Here is a 20,589-nt window from a genome sequence, read left to right as displayed (position 1 = left end):
GTGAGTAGGATAGCACTCGTTAGTCTTCGAATAGTGGAGCTAAAAACCCATCGCCTCAAACAAAAGCCAGAATTTACTAAAACAGTTCTGAAAATGCCTTCCTGGTTATGTACATACGGCGATTACTTTTCAAAAACAAAATATTGTTAGAAAATACAATAAGTTTTCTAATAATATATGTGTTGTTTCGTGCTGCCGCAGTGTTGAAATGTTCGAAAGGACGTTGCCACAATATCTGCAGACCTGAGGTTGTCTACTCTCCATCTAAAAGATATACCATACCATACACATTAACACATAAAGTATTTGAAGCTTTATTCGCACTCTAATCAAAATTAAATAAAAAGTGTGTTCGTCCGCCTAAAATTCTCGAGTGTGGTCGTTCGCATAATTTAATATTGTACGATTTCTTTCAAAAACATCATTTCGCCTTGAAAATGTAATGTAAATGGTATATATTAACTGTTTATATATCTTTTTGTAAAGAACCAGTTGAAATTAGCCGATTTATCATTGTTTTTTGCAAGATAAACAAATTTGTTTTTGAATGTTCTCAAAAACTACAACAACAAGAATAACAGACAGTTTACCACATGAAAGCGGAAATCATGTGGCGTACCATGGGCTAGGTATTGTTTTAAATTGATTCAATTTAGTAAAGAAAATATACACAAACATACCTTTTGTTGTGTCAAGATCGCCATGGTCTTACACATTTGTGGTGACGTCACAGTGTCGCCCTGTAAGCCACGGGCCCCGGGCTTGAGCCCCATTCTGTCTGCATAGTATTCTCACCATGTTACATTTTGCGCCAAACGTAGGGTGTTGGCAGCTGTTGAGCAGCATAACGCAATTCCAGATTTTTTTACGTGGATCACATTGCACAGGTACTCATTAAATTCGAGGTCGAATTTCATTCATGTGGAAACGTGTATGGCGGAACCGATAATTGTACAGGTGGTGAGAAGGTCGATACAGCACTCATCTTGTAGGCAAGAGTTCCCGGGTTCGAGCCCCGGTTTGGCTGCACACGAAAACAGAATCGTGGAATCTCCAGCCACAATCCATAGTAACTTTAAAAAGTTCTTTTAAAGGCATGTCATAGGTATAGAGATATCATTTGTATTAAACACAAAAAAAAGAAATATAATAATATCGATCTTATCGCTAAAAATTACGAATACTTTCACATAAACAATAAACAATGCGTCACACAAAAAGATAATGCGTCACGGTTGATATTTAATCAAATAAATCGGCTATTCGAAACCTGCTGTAATTACAGGAACACTAGAGTGCTTTAAAAATATTTGTTGGGTAGGAAAGGTAAATTGATTGAGAGCTTTGTTCGGCGAAGTTTGTCATTATTTTGCACGCCTTCAAGCAACTTTTGTAATAGCTAAAAAAACAGGTTGATTTGGATACAGTGGAAGAAGCTGCTCATGGTTACGCGGACTGTTACGACAGATTATCTTCAATTTGATGTGAGTTTAAATCAATGCTTTATTTATTTGTAAGTGGTTATGATTTTACTAATTGTATATATTTTTCTCTCATAAACAACTGCCGTGTTGGATTTAATGTTCGATATATACGTAAGACAAACTGCGACGCCACAGGTACATGTCATAACGATTGTTTTTAAATCCTTAAAAAAGCCAGACAGCGGTTGAAACTGCCTGTCTGGCCCTTTTCCACCCAAGAAATGAATGCCTTTCGAACTACATTTCTCCTTACTTGTAAATTTAAAACAAACTCACTGAATACTTCAAAACTAACCAATTACATGAAATTATTGTATTCGACAGCACGAAAAACATTCAGGAAAACATTTCAAGATCATGTTTAGGTAAAACGAATGCTATAAGCGAACGTATTTAAGACTTTATTAAACCTTATAATGCAGTTTAATCAAAATGAGGATCGAATAAAAGCAGCATAACAGTTTCCTACCAGCAACATATTATTTTGTTCGAAAAAACACTGTTTACCTTACGAGTCATGTTGTAATGATTGAGATAGGAATTATTGTAAATTGCTGTGTTTACATAAAAACTTTAAATAAGAACATGACTTGCAAACGTGATCTTTATCTGTTTAAAGGCCAATCTTAGTCTGTAACAACTATAGATTGCACTCTTGTCGCTCATAGCAAGAAATGGATCTTAAATTTAGAAAAAGTCACACAAGGAAAACTATCAATCTTTTCGTTATGATCTTAATATTCCGTGGATAACTTTTGTCGGTCATAGACAAACCTTCACCTTAATATCTTATTCTATGAAAGCGTGATCGTCATCTGTGTCACGGACAAATGTTAGCCTGTATTATAGTTTGCACTCTTGGCGTCCATAGAAGGAACACTTTATAGATTTCTAAAAATCACACAAGGAAAACTATCAAGGTTCTTGTAATGATTTAAACATCGGCCTCGCGTGCTTACGCTACATTTTCTGTAAATCGCCAAAATGAACTCTAACATATAATATACATAGAAAGAACACTAGATAAATTTCTAAAAATCGCACAAGGACACCTATCAAGTTTCTTGTACTGAATTAAACACTGGCCCCGTTGCGCTCGTTCCATTTTTTATCGATCACCAAATCGACCTCTAACATATAAATAGATTTCTTAAAATTGAACAATGAGAACTATCAAGTTTCTTGTACTGAATTAAACACTGGCCTCGTTGCGCTCGTTCCATTTTTTATCGATCACCAAATCGACCTCTAACATATAAATATAAATAGATTTCTTAAAATTGAACAATGAGAACTATCAAGTTTCTTGTAATGATTTAAACACTGGCCTTGGTACGCTCGCTCCATTTTCTATAGATCACCGAATCGAACTCTAACATGTAAACAGATTTTTTAAAATTGCACAAGGACACCTATCAAGTTTTTTGTAATGAATTAAACACTGGCCTCGTTGGACTCATTCCGTTTCTTATGGATCACCAAATCGACATATAAATAGATTTCTAAAAATTGCACAAGGAAAACTTTCAAATTTCTTGTTATGGTTTAAACATAACGTGAGTCTCTCTCGTCGCTTATAGAAAGAAAAATGAGTAAAAAAGGTTTTGTTATATTTCATTTTGGTATTCTAGTGAAACTGGAGCGAGCGCAGGGAGGCTGCAGGCTATGAAAGCTCTCACCTTTTTCTGTAGATCGCTTAAATGAACTCTTAGTTATTATTTATTAACTTCCCACTAATTCCTCCCTTTTTGTAGTCACGCGATAATTTGGCGCGAAAGTTAAACCGCATAGGCGTTAGTTTCATTAAATGAGTGTCGGGCAAGTTTTTTCGGCTTTTTGAGTTATGAGAGCAAATAAAATGGATTCACGTTTGTACAAAACTAGAAAACACATGAACGTCTATGGTACTTGTGTTGATATTATTTGTTATTTAGATTAATACAATTACCTAGGTTTGTTTGCATAGTACAGAAATTTGTTGGGATCATCTCTTTAAGTTTTTATTTTTCATAATAATCAACAACAGATTGCACTGAATTCGCTTGACTGGTTGTAGTATAATTAGAGCATATTAAGGAAGAAGCCTAAATCGTAAATTCGTATTTGAATATTGTCACACAGATATTTTAATTTTGCACTGAATAGTTGTCAACACGATTTGATAGCTGATTACACATCCATTTAAATTCGGGTTCATGACGTAAACTTAAACTGCCTCCAGCCATGCAACCCTTAATTAAATGTTAATCATAGTTACTTCACGCATGCGCAGATGACAGGGCGATCTATGAAAAACTGACGATTGTACCAATGCATTTAGACCGACAAAATACCCTCTACGAAAATAAATGTGTGTTTTCGCCGTCAACTCTGCTGAACATGATATAGAGCTTCGGTAAATGGGGTAAAATGGGACTGTCACTGGCCCAAAAATATGTACAAACCCCAATTTCTTAAAAGCGCACAAAGAAATTTGTCAAGTTTCTTTTAATTATGTAAACATCATGCGAAATGTCTTGAAAAGCGCGACTATTGAAAAAAAGCCATGTTAACTACTACGCTTCCAATTTTCAACATATCGGAGTTTATTCGTTGTTCGCATGTTGAAAGGTTAGATATAAAATGCCGTTTGCCTTTTTAGACCTGTTGTAATAAGTTGAGTTTAAAGCTGTTTTTAGTTCAGACTTTCAGTCTATAATTTAATTGCATTCTATGGAAGCGTGATATTTATCTGTGTCACGGACACACGTTGGCTGTTTGCATTCTTGTCGTTCGTAGAAAGAAAAATACTTTTTTTCTAAATATCAGACAAGGAAAACTATCTAGTTTCTTATGACGAGATGTTCAACGAGCCATGAGAAATACCGCATATTTATTCCATATGCCCTGGTCTATTCTTTACTAATCGCGAAGACGACCAACGTTGGCTGGTACTGGTACTTGGCTTGGACAACCGGTGAGTAGATGTGTTTCATGTCGGAATACTTGTTAATGATAAGCGGGAAAATGATGAAGTAAGTTATAGTTAAGTTTGTGTTCTTTCAATGAAAGAACAAAAATAAAAAATAAAAATAACTTAGGCAGATATGTACTATTGTTTAGAATATTTTAAATAACATTACATCATATTTGTTTGTTGATTTTTCTAAATTAACCAGGGCTTTGTAAAAACTTGAAGGTATGTAAGACCATGTTGAGAGTTTGGTAACGCACTTCAAACAGATCATGACTATCTTTTTTTTTTTAAATCGCAAATACAGCCTATCACTTAACTAAATTGTCGCTATCTAACCCTTACAAACGTTTTATAACTGCATATCAGTACTTTTATGAATCAATTTCGTAGCATTTATCATAAATGTGACCTGTAAATGATGCCAATTCTTTCTCGTCTTACTGTTATGGGAAAGGCATCTTTTTATGGGGGTATACCTCTCCCCTTACTGCATCCCGGATTCAGGGCTAATTTGGGTGGTTTTCCAGATGTCGAGGTTAGATACGCCTGATGCGGGCTTTTCCGGGCAGTTTTCAGATGCCGAGGTTAGATTCGACATATTGTGGGTTATTCCTGGTCGTCATTCGGAGCTCCTCGGACATTTTTATCGAAAACAACCTCGATGTATTTGGACGGTTTACATACTCAAAATGTACGCTGCATGTAGATTGCGTTGTAATTTTATTTAGTAGTTAAACTTTATGACTTAACTCTTGGGAATCTAAATTATGATTGCAAAATACACTTCACCGGCAATCAATTTAAACTTAGATCAATAAATACAACTCTAAAACACTACATTTAAATAATGATATAATTAAAAATTTACGAACTACCTCAACTGATGTACCGGCATACATCCTGGATTGTTTTCGATAAAAATGGCCGAGGAGTTCCGAATGTCCTGGTCGAACGTCTAATTGCCAAGGTTAGATACGCAGGATTCAGCGTCATTGTTGGCGGCTTTTCAAATTTCAAATGCCATCATACGCTGGATTCCGAGCCATCGCGGGCGGTTTTCCAGATACCGAAGTTAGATACGCTGGAATTCGGGCCATTCCAGACGGTATTCTAGATTCTGAGATACGCCAATTCTAAAAGAAAACAAGGATTTGAAACATGAATGACAGTCTTACTCTTATTATGGCAACTTAGGAAGTTTCCGACCATTTGCATCTCCAACTCCTTATCATGTGTATCCCAATTACTCAATGTTACAGTGAAATCAAAAAATCAGGCAATAGCAGACATAACGTATTATCATATTTAATGTTTAAAAATGTATAATAATACAGATTAACAATTTATCACAAAATCATATTACAAAAAACTACGCATAAACACAGAATTCTAAACAGATAAAGTCCATTTTTACACTTTTTGGGGACACTTTTTGGCTTAATTTAGGTCTAAGACACAGTTTGTTATACAAAAACAACACAAACCTTTCTAAGTTATACCAAACAAATTAATTAACATAGTTTATTTGCCAATAATGTTATGCCATCATAAAAGTGCATATTGCTTAAACAATGATGATTTAAACTAAAATTATTCCAATGAATTATTTGTTTTAAATTGAGATGTAAAACATATATGAGCCCAATGATAACTTTGTTATGCCGGCATAACATCAGAGAAGAAACTCAGTGAACAGATGTGTCATATGTGTTGCATAACATTGGAATAGAAGTAAACAAACGGCCGCCATTTTTGTTTTTTTATGCCGGCTTAACATCAGAGAACAGAAGCTACTAAACAGCAACATTTGTTACGCGGGCATAACATTAGATTAAAGCTGAGCAGTAACCAAAAGAACACAGGTGTTACACTGGCTTAAGATCTGAGATTAGCAGTAACCAAATTATAAGGTTTCAGTAACTAAACAATCATACTTGTTATGCCGGCATAACATTAGAGAGCAGCAATAACCTAACAACTGGATTTGTTATGCCGGCTTAACATCTCACATAAACTCAACTAAACTCAATTCTATTGTTAATAAAGTTGTCCGGCCCAGAAAACAGCATAACACAATGTTTACAATAATAATACAATAGTGCCACCCTTCTTTCTGACTGTTTTATCTTTTTTCAATCGCACTCTTAATTTGTGAAACAAAGTATGCTACCTATTTAATAGTATACGTCTTATAGTTATTCAATAGATAAAAAAAATGAAATTTGACATCCCTGACCACTGTACCAATTAAAATGAAAGTTTGTCCATATACCCGCAAATTGAGGACAGTAAAAAAAGGATGGAACGCATTTTCGATGACTTGCACATTTAAGTGAAACAATGCAAACTCAATAATCCGCCAAAAATAGCTATCATAGTTCAGTGTTGTTTGTGAATCATTTTGCTGTACATTATTATTTTGCGAATTATCAACAAATTGAAACTGCGCATACAATGAAAAGTTGTCAAAGACATTAAAATATGAAAAACACTTTAACAATTCTGTCGAAACAATATAGTAGTCGACAACACTATGACCCTCCTTTGCAATACAAATGCAAATAAAATTCATCTTGGTCATAATCAACTTCTCTACTGTATAAATAGTTGTAATTATCTGCTGTGATATAATCATGCAAATCTTTTGTCCGGTCTGGGAATCTATGTTTCAATACTGTTATATTGTTTGGAAAAAATAATATACCATTAGTCTCATCTAGAAAATTGTAAGTGGTAGATCCTTCTGGTGAAATATATGCAAAGTACCTAATACTATCCTGAATGTTTTCATAAACACTGGATTTCAAATAAAGAACGATCCATTCTTTAAAGTCAGTACATATCTGCTTAATAATACCTTATACTATCAAACTTTTTTTTAAACAAAAACACTAACTTCTCCACTATAACGAACATAGTCGAAATGAGCGTAAGATGATACAAACAAATCGTATTTAGATTTGTAATTTCTAATAACCCGATGTTATCCAATTTGTTTAAATTAATATTGGTATGCATCCATCTTTAAGTTTAGATAATCCGTTTACATTCCAGCTCAATGTGTTAAGTTGTTTATAAACATGAGCACGTCTTAGTAGTAAATCCATTGAGTCTTGACCACGTCCCTAGTCGATATTCTTCTCGGTTGTCAATTAGTCATCCACGCTCCCCTCGTCGTCCAATCGCCTGATAAAACCTCGCATTCGTATGCCTCCGGTTTCCCGCCCATCGGATTCATTTGTGTCTGCATGTATTTCCTGAGGTACGGTTCCCGGCCTACCAGGTGCACGTCCGATCACAATGATCGTCTGGGTGTCGCCATCGTAACTATACACTATAGCTTATAACCGCATAGTTTCCATTTGCTCGATTTCTCACCAATCGCTTGCCCAATGCTCGCCTATGTATCATGACCCGCTCTGAAGTCCTCATATACTGAATATTGCGTGTTTTTAAGCTGTCGCTTAGCAAACGACAAAATAGTGTCCCTGTCTTTATATTTAGTGTTTTTTTACAATAATGGCACATTTGTGGCGATCTCTTGTTTTAAGACGGTGTGCGCGTTCAATGTCGACTTGTTCTAGGTACAGCATATTTAATTCTTCTCGAATAAATGCACGCCCATTCTGTAAAACTCCATCTATCTAATTTTGATTTTATAGACCCAATTTTCCCCCATAGCGGCCTTAAGTTCTTTGTGTTCCTGCTTTAGTTTATTTAGAGAGTTTTTATATCGTTAATCTTTCCATTAATACAAAAAAAAAAATTCTCCCACCTCAGATAAGTAGATCCATTAATTTAACCATGCTAGAAATTCTTATCTTGCCCACGGGCGAAGATAAAATGCCCGTATAGAACTTCTTTTAATGGTCTCTACATTGTAATTACCTCCCTTGTTGAAGACTGTCGTCTGTAGCGCATCATGGAAATCTTGTCTGGTGGCAATATTTAGAACGCAAGTTAATTATTTCTCGCTTCAAATGTCACCAGAAAACAGTTTTCACGCACCTTTCAGGAAATAATGTTTCACTCTTCTTAGAACTATTTAAAGACCGATCAGACCATTTACATACTCTGAATCACTGCGCATATATCCATGACAACCACGAATTATTGCATATCCGTACGCAGTTATTTTCACTAAGCACAAAATAGTTCCATAGCCGCTCGTGTAAGAAAGGTTCATCCCGACCCTCGCGCAGGGTGTTTTGCGGAAACTCGGTAAACCTCGTTTCCGCAAAACACCATACGCTCGGGTCGGAATGAACCTATCTTACACTCTCGGCCAGGGAAGATACTTATAATTCCTGACCTCTGACCTAATGTCTCGTAAATAGGCAAGCACGTCCGCAATACCTGAACTGTTTCGGCTCTAGCTCTCGGTGAGGAGTCTCACGGAGGTGAAACCGCAACCTGGGCGAATGAGAGTGTTCTTTGTCGTGCAGTCTGATGCTTAGGCTGCGATGAGGCTGAACTCTGTCCAGGTCCCGGATTGACCTCGACATCCCCACTGAGTACCACGAGGAAGCAACTCACTGAGAGCAGCCTCAAAGTCATGTTTACTGTTGCCGAACTAGGCACCAAACCGTGTATAAGACTCCTTGTCTTAAAAGGCATTGCTATTGTCCTAATCCTGACCCTATACAATGTACATACTAATATCCACTCCCAATTTTATTGTAACCAAATTTTTCGTGCATATAGTAAACAACGTGTTGCCATTACAAGGGACAGCACTCGTCATCATAGTATAAAAGTAACTAAACGATCAGACTTGTTATGCCGGCATAACATTAGAGTGCTGCAATAACCAAAATACCAGATGTGTTATGGCGGCATAACATCGTGGTATATTGTAATTATTGGTTTAGGTCTTTAACGAGGTACAGGGATTGCATAACATTCCATAACTAAGATTGAAATGTAAGACTGTAAGATACCCAGATAAACATGAAAAAATAGTGTTGTCATATGCCACATTCGTCGCCAAAAATGAATATGTCATTCCTTTGTCGAAGCATATGTTTGACTTTTATTAAGTAGAGAAATGTCAAAAAAGTAAAGGTTGTATAATACTTGAAACAAGCAATGGTTTGTGATAAAAAAAAAGCTTGTCCAACCCTCATAATCCTCTAATCTTCATGAAAACAGTTTTACTTTTAAATATTATTGGGGGCTTATTGCATTTCATGTCGAACGTGTACCAATCAGATTCACATCGAATCAATTAAGCAATTTCTCTTAACATACGTTTTAATCCTTAATAATAATGATTTCATTAGCTGTAAATGGCAGTTTTAAGGTTGAACCCATCAGTTCTAATCGCCAAAATAAGAAATGGCGATTTAAGTATTGATCTACGAATGAATTTAAATAGCATGCCAAATCTACGGAATCATCTTAATTTATAAACAATTTATTCTGAAATTAATCTGCATTTATTTGTGTATATTTGTTTCTACAATCACTGTCAAATATTATAAAATTGTGATACCATTTGTAAATCTGCATTATCAATGACTTCAAGTAAATTGGTCAGTCAAACTTATAAGCATGGATAATTTATGGTTTAATTGTGTTTAATATAAGGGTAGAATTCCGAGCATACCATTTTAAATTGGACTGCGACGGGTAAGCGAGGGTATCATTGTGATTCAAACGTTTACCTCTAAGTCCTTGTTTATCATTTAATCCTCATTCCTTTAATTAATATCATGTTATTCTATAAGCATATCATTTAACAATAGTCCGTATAACCATACCGAGTTAAAATGTGGATTTTATTGAAAACTTCAACGTTATTTTGGGTTATCCCTCGTATCTTAAGAATCATAACTCGAAGACCAATTCTGCCACTTTTGTTGATAGGATAAAACATGCATTATCAATTTATTTTTTGAAATTCCTTTATGACAATAGGGACGACTTGTACACTTGTACACACATGAAATATATTACTATTACTGTAGTTTGAATTCCAAATATTCTCCCTTGACACCCAAGGTGTGTTGTATAAACAATATTAATAAAGAGAGAGAAAATCTGAAATTGTTGAGTGCAATATAATTGGTTTCCCACTTATGTTACCATTTCGTAGCGCCACATTTTACTGAATGTCCATATTAACAAAGTTTTGCCAGTTGACTAAGACATGCCTTTTAATTTCTCACCATGTCAAATATGCTATTATTCGAGGCAATCATCCTGTGATGCCTCCAGGTTTCCTTTCTTTTCAGTTAAGTTCTAGTGAGCGAGTAAATATGGCAGACAGGACAGAACATCGGAAGTTAATCGAACAGGCCCAGGAACTGACGACGGAATATGTCGATCGTCTAGAGGTAGGCCAGGGGGATTACACGGTGCCACCTGTAGACGCATATTTTTCAAATAAAATATTGATATGGAAGCATGTACTGCGGCTACAAAACGAACGCCGCCCAAAATAACAGCAACAAAAACTCAATTGTTATTTGAATTTTAGAAAAAGACATGTTTTGTAACAGTTTCAAAACATATTTTTTCCTTATCTTAAGATATCCTGTTTCATTTTAAATAAAAGAAACATCAATATTTAGACACAATATACTTGATAGACATGAAAGGAATAAGGCGTATGTCCTAAGATGCGTCTCCTTACCCTTATAATATTTTTCAACGACCGTGTCTGGGCTGTTACCAATTATTGACAAAAATGATATTTTGATATTGTGTAAAAGTTTCTTGTCTTGTCGCATTGTCAGCCTTTCATTTTGTGTTTTATTTGCCTTAAAACAGACTCTTGGTTCATTATTTTCCATTGTTTTAGGATACTAACTACACTCTTCTTTTGAAGGTTTGGATATCAAGCCGGCGGGCATCTGTTAAAACAATTAAAGAGACTGCTTCAGAAATACATGGAGTAAAAATTAGTGTAAACATATCCAAGGTAACGTATTTAAGCACTTTATATACAATTCAAAGGTAAAATATCACCCATTATTCATGTTATTTCAAGGAAACGTATCTACCCACTATTGATATAATTCCAAGAAAACGTATCTTACCACTATGGGTATAATTGCAAGGAAACGTGTCTTACCACTTTTGATATAATTGCAAGAAAACATATCTTACCACTATTGATATATTTGCAAGTAAAAGCATCTTACCATTTTTTTATATTATTGCTAGGGAACATATCTTACCACTTTTGATATAATTTCAAAGAAACGTATCTTACCACTTTTGATAAAATTGCAAGGAAATATATCTTACCACTATTGGTATAATTGCAAGGATACATATCTTACCACTATGGATATCAAATTGGAAGGAAAAATGTATCTGACCACTATTGGTAGATTCAAACTGCTCTTTAAACATATTTGAAAATATGTAAACAAAATTTGCGAATTCTACCCAAATATCCATTTTTTTAAAGTAACACATTTAACCATTTATATTTATAAGCCGTATAACGAATGCAACCCAATCTGTACACTTGCAAAGTAACGTATCTTTCCAAAGATATGCAGTTTTAAGGTTACTGTTCTTGCTGTAAAGATACGTATCTTATTCGTTTAATTAAAATGCAAGATATGTTGAGTTGCAAGTATACGTATCTGACGCAGGTTTTACAAGGGCACGTCTCCAAGGTAACGTATTATACTCAAACTGTAGATTACTAAGGAGACTTGTCTAACTCGATGTGTAGAGTTTCAGTAAAATCCATTTTACTAAGTACGTTTATTGCAAGGTTACATATCCGACGCAATTTATACAGTCACAAAGAAATCTGGTAACACGTATACATAGTTTATTGAAATAGTTATCTTGCAGGTGTGTGGTGCTGCTGTTGGCTGTCTTGGTGGCATTGCCGCTTTGGTAGGAACAGTTGTGACGGGTACATATTTTATAGTTTTACATTATGCCATAAAAAATAAATGTTTTGCTAGTGTTTTTGATTTAAGAGATAATTTGTCAGATGAAATCATGATGATAAACTACATTGTCAAAAGTGTCTTATGTTTCAGGCGGTCTTGCGACGCCTCTTATGATCGGAGGAATAGCTGCAGCGTTCACAGGTACCGCAACATCCACCGGGGCGGGGTTCGTCGGTCAGTATATTTCTAGTAACAAAATTAACGATGTCCAAAAGATATTGGATGCTGACAATCAACTTATAAAGGAAATTGAAGATAAGAAAGCTGTTGTGGACGTCAAGGTCTTGGAGCTGAGCAAAGTCTTACATCTGAGCGAACATGAGGTTTTCGGAGCATTGTTAATGTCTTCCTTGCCTAGAATAAGAGGATTTGTCCGTATGGATAACATTACGGTGTTCCAACTTGTTGTTTCCACGGGGCTGGTTGGCATGCTGCACCTATCATTCCAAAGTGGATCAATTGCTGTGAAGGGCATGGGAGCTTTTGCTGTAGTGTCCCTAAAAGGATTATCAAAAGTGCTCGGCGCGATGGCGAAAGGTATTATTTAAGTATCGATTTTTAGGCACTAAAGAGATAAAACGTTCTCGAAAGAATTAGAAGGTAAAAGTAAAGGTTGAAGGTGAGTGCCAGCTTGTCTATTTAATCACCCAAACAAGTGCAGGATAACATTTGTTTTCAGCTAACTTCTATGTCTTACCACATACACATTTTCAGAAATAATGTAAGTTTACGCATTGATTAACCAAGTACATGTTGAAGTTTAGTTGAAGTTTAATTGAAGCTTAGTAATATGTTTAGCCCCATATACAAGTTTAGGAGTTCTTGCATACCGGACGTGTGTTTCCGGTCATGTGACCAGTTCTGGAAAAAACCGTCTTACACCCCCATGTAAGATGAGTCACGAGCAACAACGCGCCATTTCTTATTTCTTGTATTGTATGGTTTATGAAGAGTATATTATGTCATTTCAATAACGGGCAATCAAATATATAGGTATGCAAGACTTTTAATTATAATTGAAAATAAATAAACGTAAAAACGCATCTTTTAGAGAAATTATTTGACGTCAATAGTGATTTTAAATTACTACGTTTAATGATAACAGTAAACAACGCCGCACGCGCTATTTGGTGAAACAGACAAAAGTGAATTTTCTACGTCATTTTGTCCACATATTGATAATTTTAGATATGCAAGAAAAAATATCAATTATATGTTTCCTGGCCGGATCGAAAAATCCGACCCTCGGGCACGCTGCGTGGCCGGTAACTCGGCAAGCCTCGTTACCGGCTTACGCGCGTTCCATCGGGCCGGATTTTTCTATCCGTACCGGAAACATATGATAGATACTTAGATGCTTACCGGTCGTTGTAGCTTCACTAGTATACATAGACATTTACTTAGCTTTCACCTGTAGATAAAGCTACCATAACAGGATGGTTGTCATTTAGTGGAATATTATTTGAAGGAGTAGCTACCAATACTAGTAAACATTGACATTCATTTGACGCCTGCCTATATATGTAGCTGCCTCTTATCACATAAGAAAACGTTGACGTTTTGTTCAAGCTTGCTTGTATATGTAACTACATCAACTTTTGTACTGGTACTACTTACGTTGACGTTAAGGTCAAGCTTACTTGTATATGTAACTACATCAGCTGGTGTACTGGTACTACTTACGTTGACGTTAAGGTCAAGCTTACGTGTATATGTAATTACATCAGCTCGTGTACTGGTACTACTTACGTTGACGTTTAGTTCAAGATTACTTGTATATGTAACTATATCAGTTCGTGTACTGGTACTACTTACGTTGACGTTTTGTTTAAGATTACTTGTATATGTAACTACATCAGCCAGTGTACTGGTACTACTTACGTTGACGTTTAGTTCAAGATTACTTGTATATGTAACTACATCAGTTCGTGTACTGGTACTACTTACGTTGACGTTTAGTTCAAGATTACTTGTATATGTAACTACATCAGTTCGTGTACTGGTACTACTTACGCTGAAGTTTAGTTCAAGATTACTTGTATATGTAACTACATCAGCTCGTGTACTGGTACTACTTACGTTGACGTTTAGTTCAAGATTACTTGTATATGTAACTACATCAGCTCGTGTACTGGTACTACTTACGCTGACGTTTAGTTCAATATTACTTGTATATGTAACTATATCAGCTCGTGTACTGGTACTACTTACGTTGACGTTTAGTTCAAGCTTACTTGTATATGTTACTACATCAGCTCGTGTACTGGTACTACTTACGCTGACGTTTAGTTCAAGATTACTTGTATATGTAACTACATCAGTTCGTGTACTGGTACTACTTACGTTGTCGTTTAGTTCAAGATTACTTGTATATGTAACTATATCAGCTCGTGTACTGGTACTACTTACGTTGTCGTTTAGTTTAAGCTTACTTGTATATGTAACTATATCAGTTCGTGTACTGGTACTACTTACGTTGTCGTTTAGTTTAAGCTTACTTGTATATGTAACTACATCAGCTCGTGTACTGGTACTACTTACGTTGTCGATTAGTTCAAGATTATTTGTATATGTTACTACATCAGCTCGTGTACTGGTACTACTTACGTTGACGTTTAGTTCAAGCTTACTTGTATATGTAACTATATCAGTTCGTGTACTGGTACTACTTACGTTGACGTTTAGTTCAAGATTACTTGTATATGTAACTACATCAGCCAGTGTACTGGTACTACTTACGTTGACGTTTAGTTCAAGATTACTTGTATATGTAACTATATCAGCTCGTGAACTGGTACTACTTACATTGACGTTTAGTTCAAGATTACTTGTATATGTTACTACATCAGCTCGTGTACTGGTACTACTTACGTTGACGTTTAGTTTAAGCTTACTTGTATATGTAACTATATCAGCTCGTGTACTGGTACTACTTACGCTGACGTTTAGTTTAAGCTTATTTGTATATGTAACTACATCAGCTCGTGTCCTGGTACTACTTACGCTGACGTTTAGTTCAAGCTTACTTGTATATGTTACTACATCAGCTCGTGTACTGGTACTACTTACGCTGACGTTTAGTTTAAGCTTACTTGTATATGTTACTATATCAGCTCGTGTACTGGTACTACTTACGTTGACGTTTAGTTTAAGCTTATTTGTATATGTAACTATATCAGCTCGTATACTGGTACTACTAACGTTGACGTTTAGTTCAAGCTTACCTGTATATGTAACTACATCAGCTCGTGTACTTGTACTAATTACGTTGACGTTTAGTTCAAGCTTACCTGTATATGTAACTAAATCAGCTCGTGTATTTGTACTACTTACGTTGACGTTTAGTTTAAGCTTACCTGTATATGTAACTATATATATGACGTTTAGGTCAACTAACATACAAATAAATCGTTTTTGAAATTGAAAAATATACCGTCAAATTTAGTCCAAATATGTGTATCACTATGCTCTATTATAAACATTACTTTATTTAATCACATATTTAACTCTGACATAAAAAATTATGCCTCCAGAATTACGGGTTGTGCCAATTACTTCTTATTTCTTTTCAGTATTACTTCTGGATAATTTAATTTATTTTGACCTTTTGTATTTAAACCTTGAACATTTAACAATGTAAACTTAACTGTAGATTTCGTATAAGTACATACATTTTTCGCACTTGGAAATTCCTAAACAGCGCGACCTTGCATTGACCCCTGTGAGCTGTATTTCCCATTTGCTGCTTTGCTTGTTGATTACTTAGCTTGCCGTATTTGTGCGCTGGCTGATCTTGCTCTGCCTGGATCGGCTAGAGCTTTCGCACGTGATATTAGTCTACCATTTGTCGTTTTTTGTCACAATAGCACGCGGGTTACTTATATATATATATGTATATTGGTTTGGTACATAAATATTATTCTAATGCATTTATGTACTTTATCAAATATCACATAAATAGTGCAGCCAAATATGTTGTGTATTTCTATTTACTGATGACATCATTATTATACATAAGTTTCACAAAACAATAACACTGGCACTCTGGAGCATAATATAAGCACTTGTTGTAATTGTAAATTATCGAAACTTGTCCTTCAGGAGTGGGTGCCGGTGCTGTGATAATTCTGGACATCTGTTTTCTCATTGAAAACTCGATTGAGTTGTCTAAAGGATCACCTTCTAGAGCGGCCGATTCGCTAACAGAAATAGCCATTCAACTGGAGAAGCAAGCAGATGATGTGGAAACATCCCTTAAGATAATAATGTAAACTATGATTTCAAAGTACTAGTAAAACTTTCACCTTTTCTACTTTTAGTATTAAACAATAGTGTAATTAGGGTAAGGTCGTCCATGTCTTCCTCATTGTCGTCACACATTTGTTTTCGATCAATAAGTTTTGTAAGCCTTATGTTCAGAAAGTTTAGTTTGTAAATACATAGTTTTACGGTGCAAATCGTATCTTCTTTGCAACTTGTTTTGGTGTAAGTTCAACAAAGGCATAATTAGTCGTTTTCATATAGACGGAAAAGACTTCCGACAATGTGAGTATTTCAGGCGATCCAATAGATATTGTATTGTGGATTTTTGATGATATTGTTTTAATGAAGAAAGATTTTAAATGCTTTCGTGAAATATCGTGTCATGGTAAAATAAATGCAAATATATTTCGTATGTGTGTCTCTTTTTCAGTGTCCTTCTGACCCCTGCCATGTCCCTCTTAACTTTTTAATACTCGACTAGTTTCCATTATATTATTGTACTAGACCAATCACCATAAAATCACAGTGTAATTTTCCTTTGTCGTGAACTGCTCTCAAAGCACATAGTTATGTATGCAAGGACACATGCATTATGCTTGATATATGGAACCTCAGAACTTCATCGATTTTTTAAAGATTTGTTTTTCTTTAAAAAAAACTCTTTTGCAATGGTATTTCTTTGAGAAATAAATTGAACATCACTTTGATTTACGCTGTGGTTTCTACTGTATGATTCCTCAAGAGGACTTTCCAATAGAAAATAGATTTGTTCATCGATAAACATTACACCATCCCTACCTTTGATGTTTTTAATTTCACGCCTCTTTTCAGGGAAGAAGTTAAACAATACGAAATGGAGGTTGAGAGTTTTCGAACACTTTTGGAAACAGTTGCGCTTCAGGATTCCGCTACAGATGAACAGGCTAAAGTTATAGCCAGATTCATTCGCAATCATTCGAGTTCCGAATGGTGGTCTGCTTTTCTATCACTGGACGTTGATCTGCAAGAGTTCGCATTCAAAATTGCAAACGTATTCCTCAACTTTATAAAACTCATTGAAAATTACCAAAAAGAAGACGAACAAAAAAAAAAAAAAAAAAAAGAGAGAAGGAGAATAAGAAAAATGAGACCAGAGAAGCTGCCACATTTGAATATCACCCTCATTGCACATGGGGGAATCGACCCGAGAGTGAACTATCCGTCTCGGATGTATTATATGACGCCGGCGATGAAGTCGGTCCGCTGTTATTCACCCTGGGGATGTGTGATCAATGCACCGGTCGTTTACGGTATCGCTACAAACAAGATCGAGATAGACACATGTAGATTCTCTGGCCCCGTTGTTCCCAACATACCAATTTCCTTCAATACGCTACCTGACAATATGGATTTGACTCCAATGGTGATGCTCCGTCCGGTTACGATCGGAGAAGACGCCTACCAAGCTTTGATGGATCTAGCGCGTGTTCTGCGATACCCTGTCGATGGTCTGGTCATACCTTACGTCACTGTTCATGGAGTCCACCTTCCTGATATTCCCCTTTGGCTTTGCATCAGCGTCCTCGGAATGGCCGCTTTAGTTCTGAGAACAACGGTGAGTGTGAGAGTAGCCGCATGCCTTTCCCCAATGAATATAAATGCCATTGCTAGATTACTTGAGCCGAACGGGTGTTATCCAGGCCTAACACAATATTGTCAAGTGCCCATGAATAGGTGGCCACCAATATATATGACCACAAGCTTCCCTCCGGAAATGAGAAGAGAAGATGCAGAGGAATTTGAAGGGATAATTCGACTTTTATTTCCCAAATATCCCGAAAGAGGAAAAGACAAAAAAGAAGAAGAAGAGCAGCATTAATTATTTGAACGTGTTTCACTTATGGCAAGTGCTTCCTTCTTTTTTATCATAGACGGTTATGAGGATATTATTTTTCAAACACGAACGACAGAAACAGTTTTCAGTATCTTAAATAATTTACGGCAGTGAATGACGGTGTATTTGATATAACAGTTTTTCTTGTTAACATAAACTGCAAATATTGCAATAAAGATGGAAAGGTGTGTGGGTATGGTCAAACAAAATAGTAGACTCGTGTTTCAGGGACCACTGACCGTGCTCACTGACCGTTTCAATGCAGTAAATCCATCATTTATCGATGAAATTATTTCGATGCGTTTGTGGTCTTTTTACATTGTTTGTACATGTGCATGTCGGTTTTGCTATTGCATTGTGCCTTTTAAAAGGGCTTATATTTAACTAGTTTGACTACTATGCATTTCCTGTAGCTTTTATTGTTTATTGTAGTGGTATTTAAGATGGTTGTGTGCGCGATAAAAAGCTACATTAACGCGGTTAATTATTGATTATGTCTTTGACAAAATTACCGCTTAAAATAGATTATAATACTTTGTAAAAAGTAGCAATGCAGACACGAGTGGCGATATTCATATCTCCAACATTTTAGATTTTCTCTCACATTCCGACTGCTTTGGACGTTGGCGCCATCTTTTGGCGTTCCTGTCAGTGTGTTATATTTAAATCCGTTACTCAGAGAGTTGTTAACAGTTTGGTATGCAGGACAGCATTTATCCGCCATAAATAAAGGTCTATTGATGGTTGGTTCTTTTTTTAATGTAGCCTTAACAGTTCGAAAAGTGTCGAAGCACAAATTATGACTTGTTTACTGTTTCTCTCTTATTGTTCATCTAACAGCGTTATCGAACATGTTTAATACTTATGCTCATAGTTACGTTGTTTATTATATGTGTTAGGACTAAATCATTTATAATTTGTTATGGAATAACAAAATAGTTATATATCTTTACACAACCGACTAAAGATAATGTCATTAAACGGATCAGTCTTAGCCATGCTATTTGTTTTTTAGGTAATGTTTAATGCTGTAGTGTGTATGCATATATATATGTAAGATTTCAATGACTGGAAGATTTTCACAAGAACAATAAAATATACTCAGAAAAAAATGTTTCGTCGTTTGTACCGACCAATTCCTATATAGTTACGTTTGCACCAACGTAATTACTCTTCAATACGTCAAACACCTACTCGTTTGATAACCACTGACGCAAAAATCTTTGTCTTTTTATTTAATAGATTTTTGAAAATCTACAATTTTCAAGGGTCTCACAGAACAGAACACGACCAGAAGGTCATTTTGAACGAATTCAATTTATTCATTTTTCCGACAGTTGTAAAAATATGGCGGAAATTAATTAAAACTTATGTTATAATCAATCGATAGACAAACAACATAAACACTATAAAATAATACGTGTTCTATATCACACGGTACAGGTAATGACACGTAAGGTCAAGAGAGAGAATATTCTTTACCTTTGTTCGAACAGATCAATTTGACAACAAAAAACAGCTGAGACGTCAAAATAAGTTTCAAACTATAAGGTTATACGTCCAAAAGCCTCTTTTTAATGAATAATGAAGTAAACGTTATTTGTTCCGAATTTCATCGTACATATTATTTGATACATTAACCGTATGTTTCTGTTTCCGTTCATTTTGGCTTTTGATATAGAGATGTTTTATACAGGAAATCCAGCAGCAGTGAATACCTCTGGAAACTTAGTACAGTTTGACTTATTTAAGGAAAATCAGGGAAATCTGATGCCTTCGGTCTTAAGCATCGGATCGAATGCTTGCACATCCGCAATAATTTTCTCGTTGACCGTCTCCATGTTGCTGCCATATTTCTGATTGAAGGGTTAGCTTGACTAAACAATGAGCTTTACTTAGACTCTTATGGCTTGATTGTTCAGCATTGACACAGTTGTTTCGTACGGATCAGGTCGCAACCGTTTTGGCATTCATTAAAGGGGCTGTCTCACGTATGATAAAATAGCAATAAAAATGAAAATTGTCGAAAACTGACATAAACTTGGCATCGATGTGTACAATGCATTGAAACTTACTAACTGAAGTACCACA

The 20,589-nt window shown here is 35.5% G+C and overlaps 1 protein-coding gene across 1 annotated transcript; it reads left to right on the top strand.

Moving 5' to 3' along the window:
* The first annotated feature begins 4,454 nt into the window (after positions 1–4,454).
* Positions 4,455–19,603, top strand: LOC128232319 (uncharacterized). Its single transcript, XM_052945809.1, has 7 exons — positions 4,455–4,498; positions 10,677–10,778; positions 11,273–11,365; positions 12,259–12,322; positions 12,453–12,899; positions 16,464–16,629; positions 17,457–19,603. The coding sequence occupies exons 2-7, from the start codon at positions 10,701–10,703 to the stop codon at positions 18,481–18,483; spliced, it is 1,875 nt and encodes a 624-aa protein (XP_052801769.1). The 5' UTR covers positions 4,455–4,498; positions 10,677–10,700; the 3' UTR covers positions 18,484–19,603.
* Positions 19,604–20,589: the final 986 nt, after the last annotated feature.

Source organism: Mya arenaria, chromosome 4 (genome assembly GCF_026914265.1).
Source record: "Mya arenaria isolate MELC-2E11 chromosome 4, ASM2691426v1".
In the NCBI taxonomy this organism is placed as follows: Eukaryota; Metazoa; Mollusca; class Bivalvia; order Myida; family Myidae; genus Mya; species Mya arenaria.
Note: the sequence above shows the minus strand (reverse complement) of the source record. Positions and strands in the feature narration are given on the sequence as shown.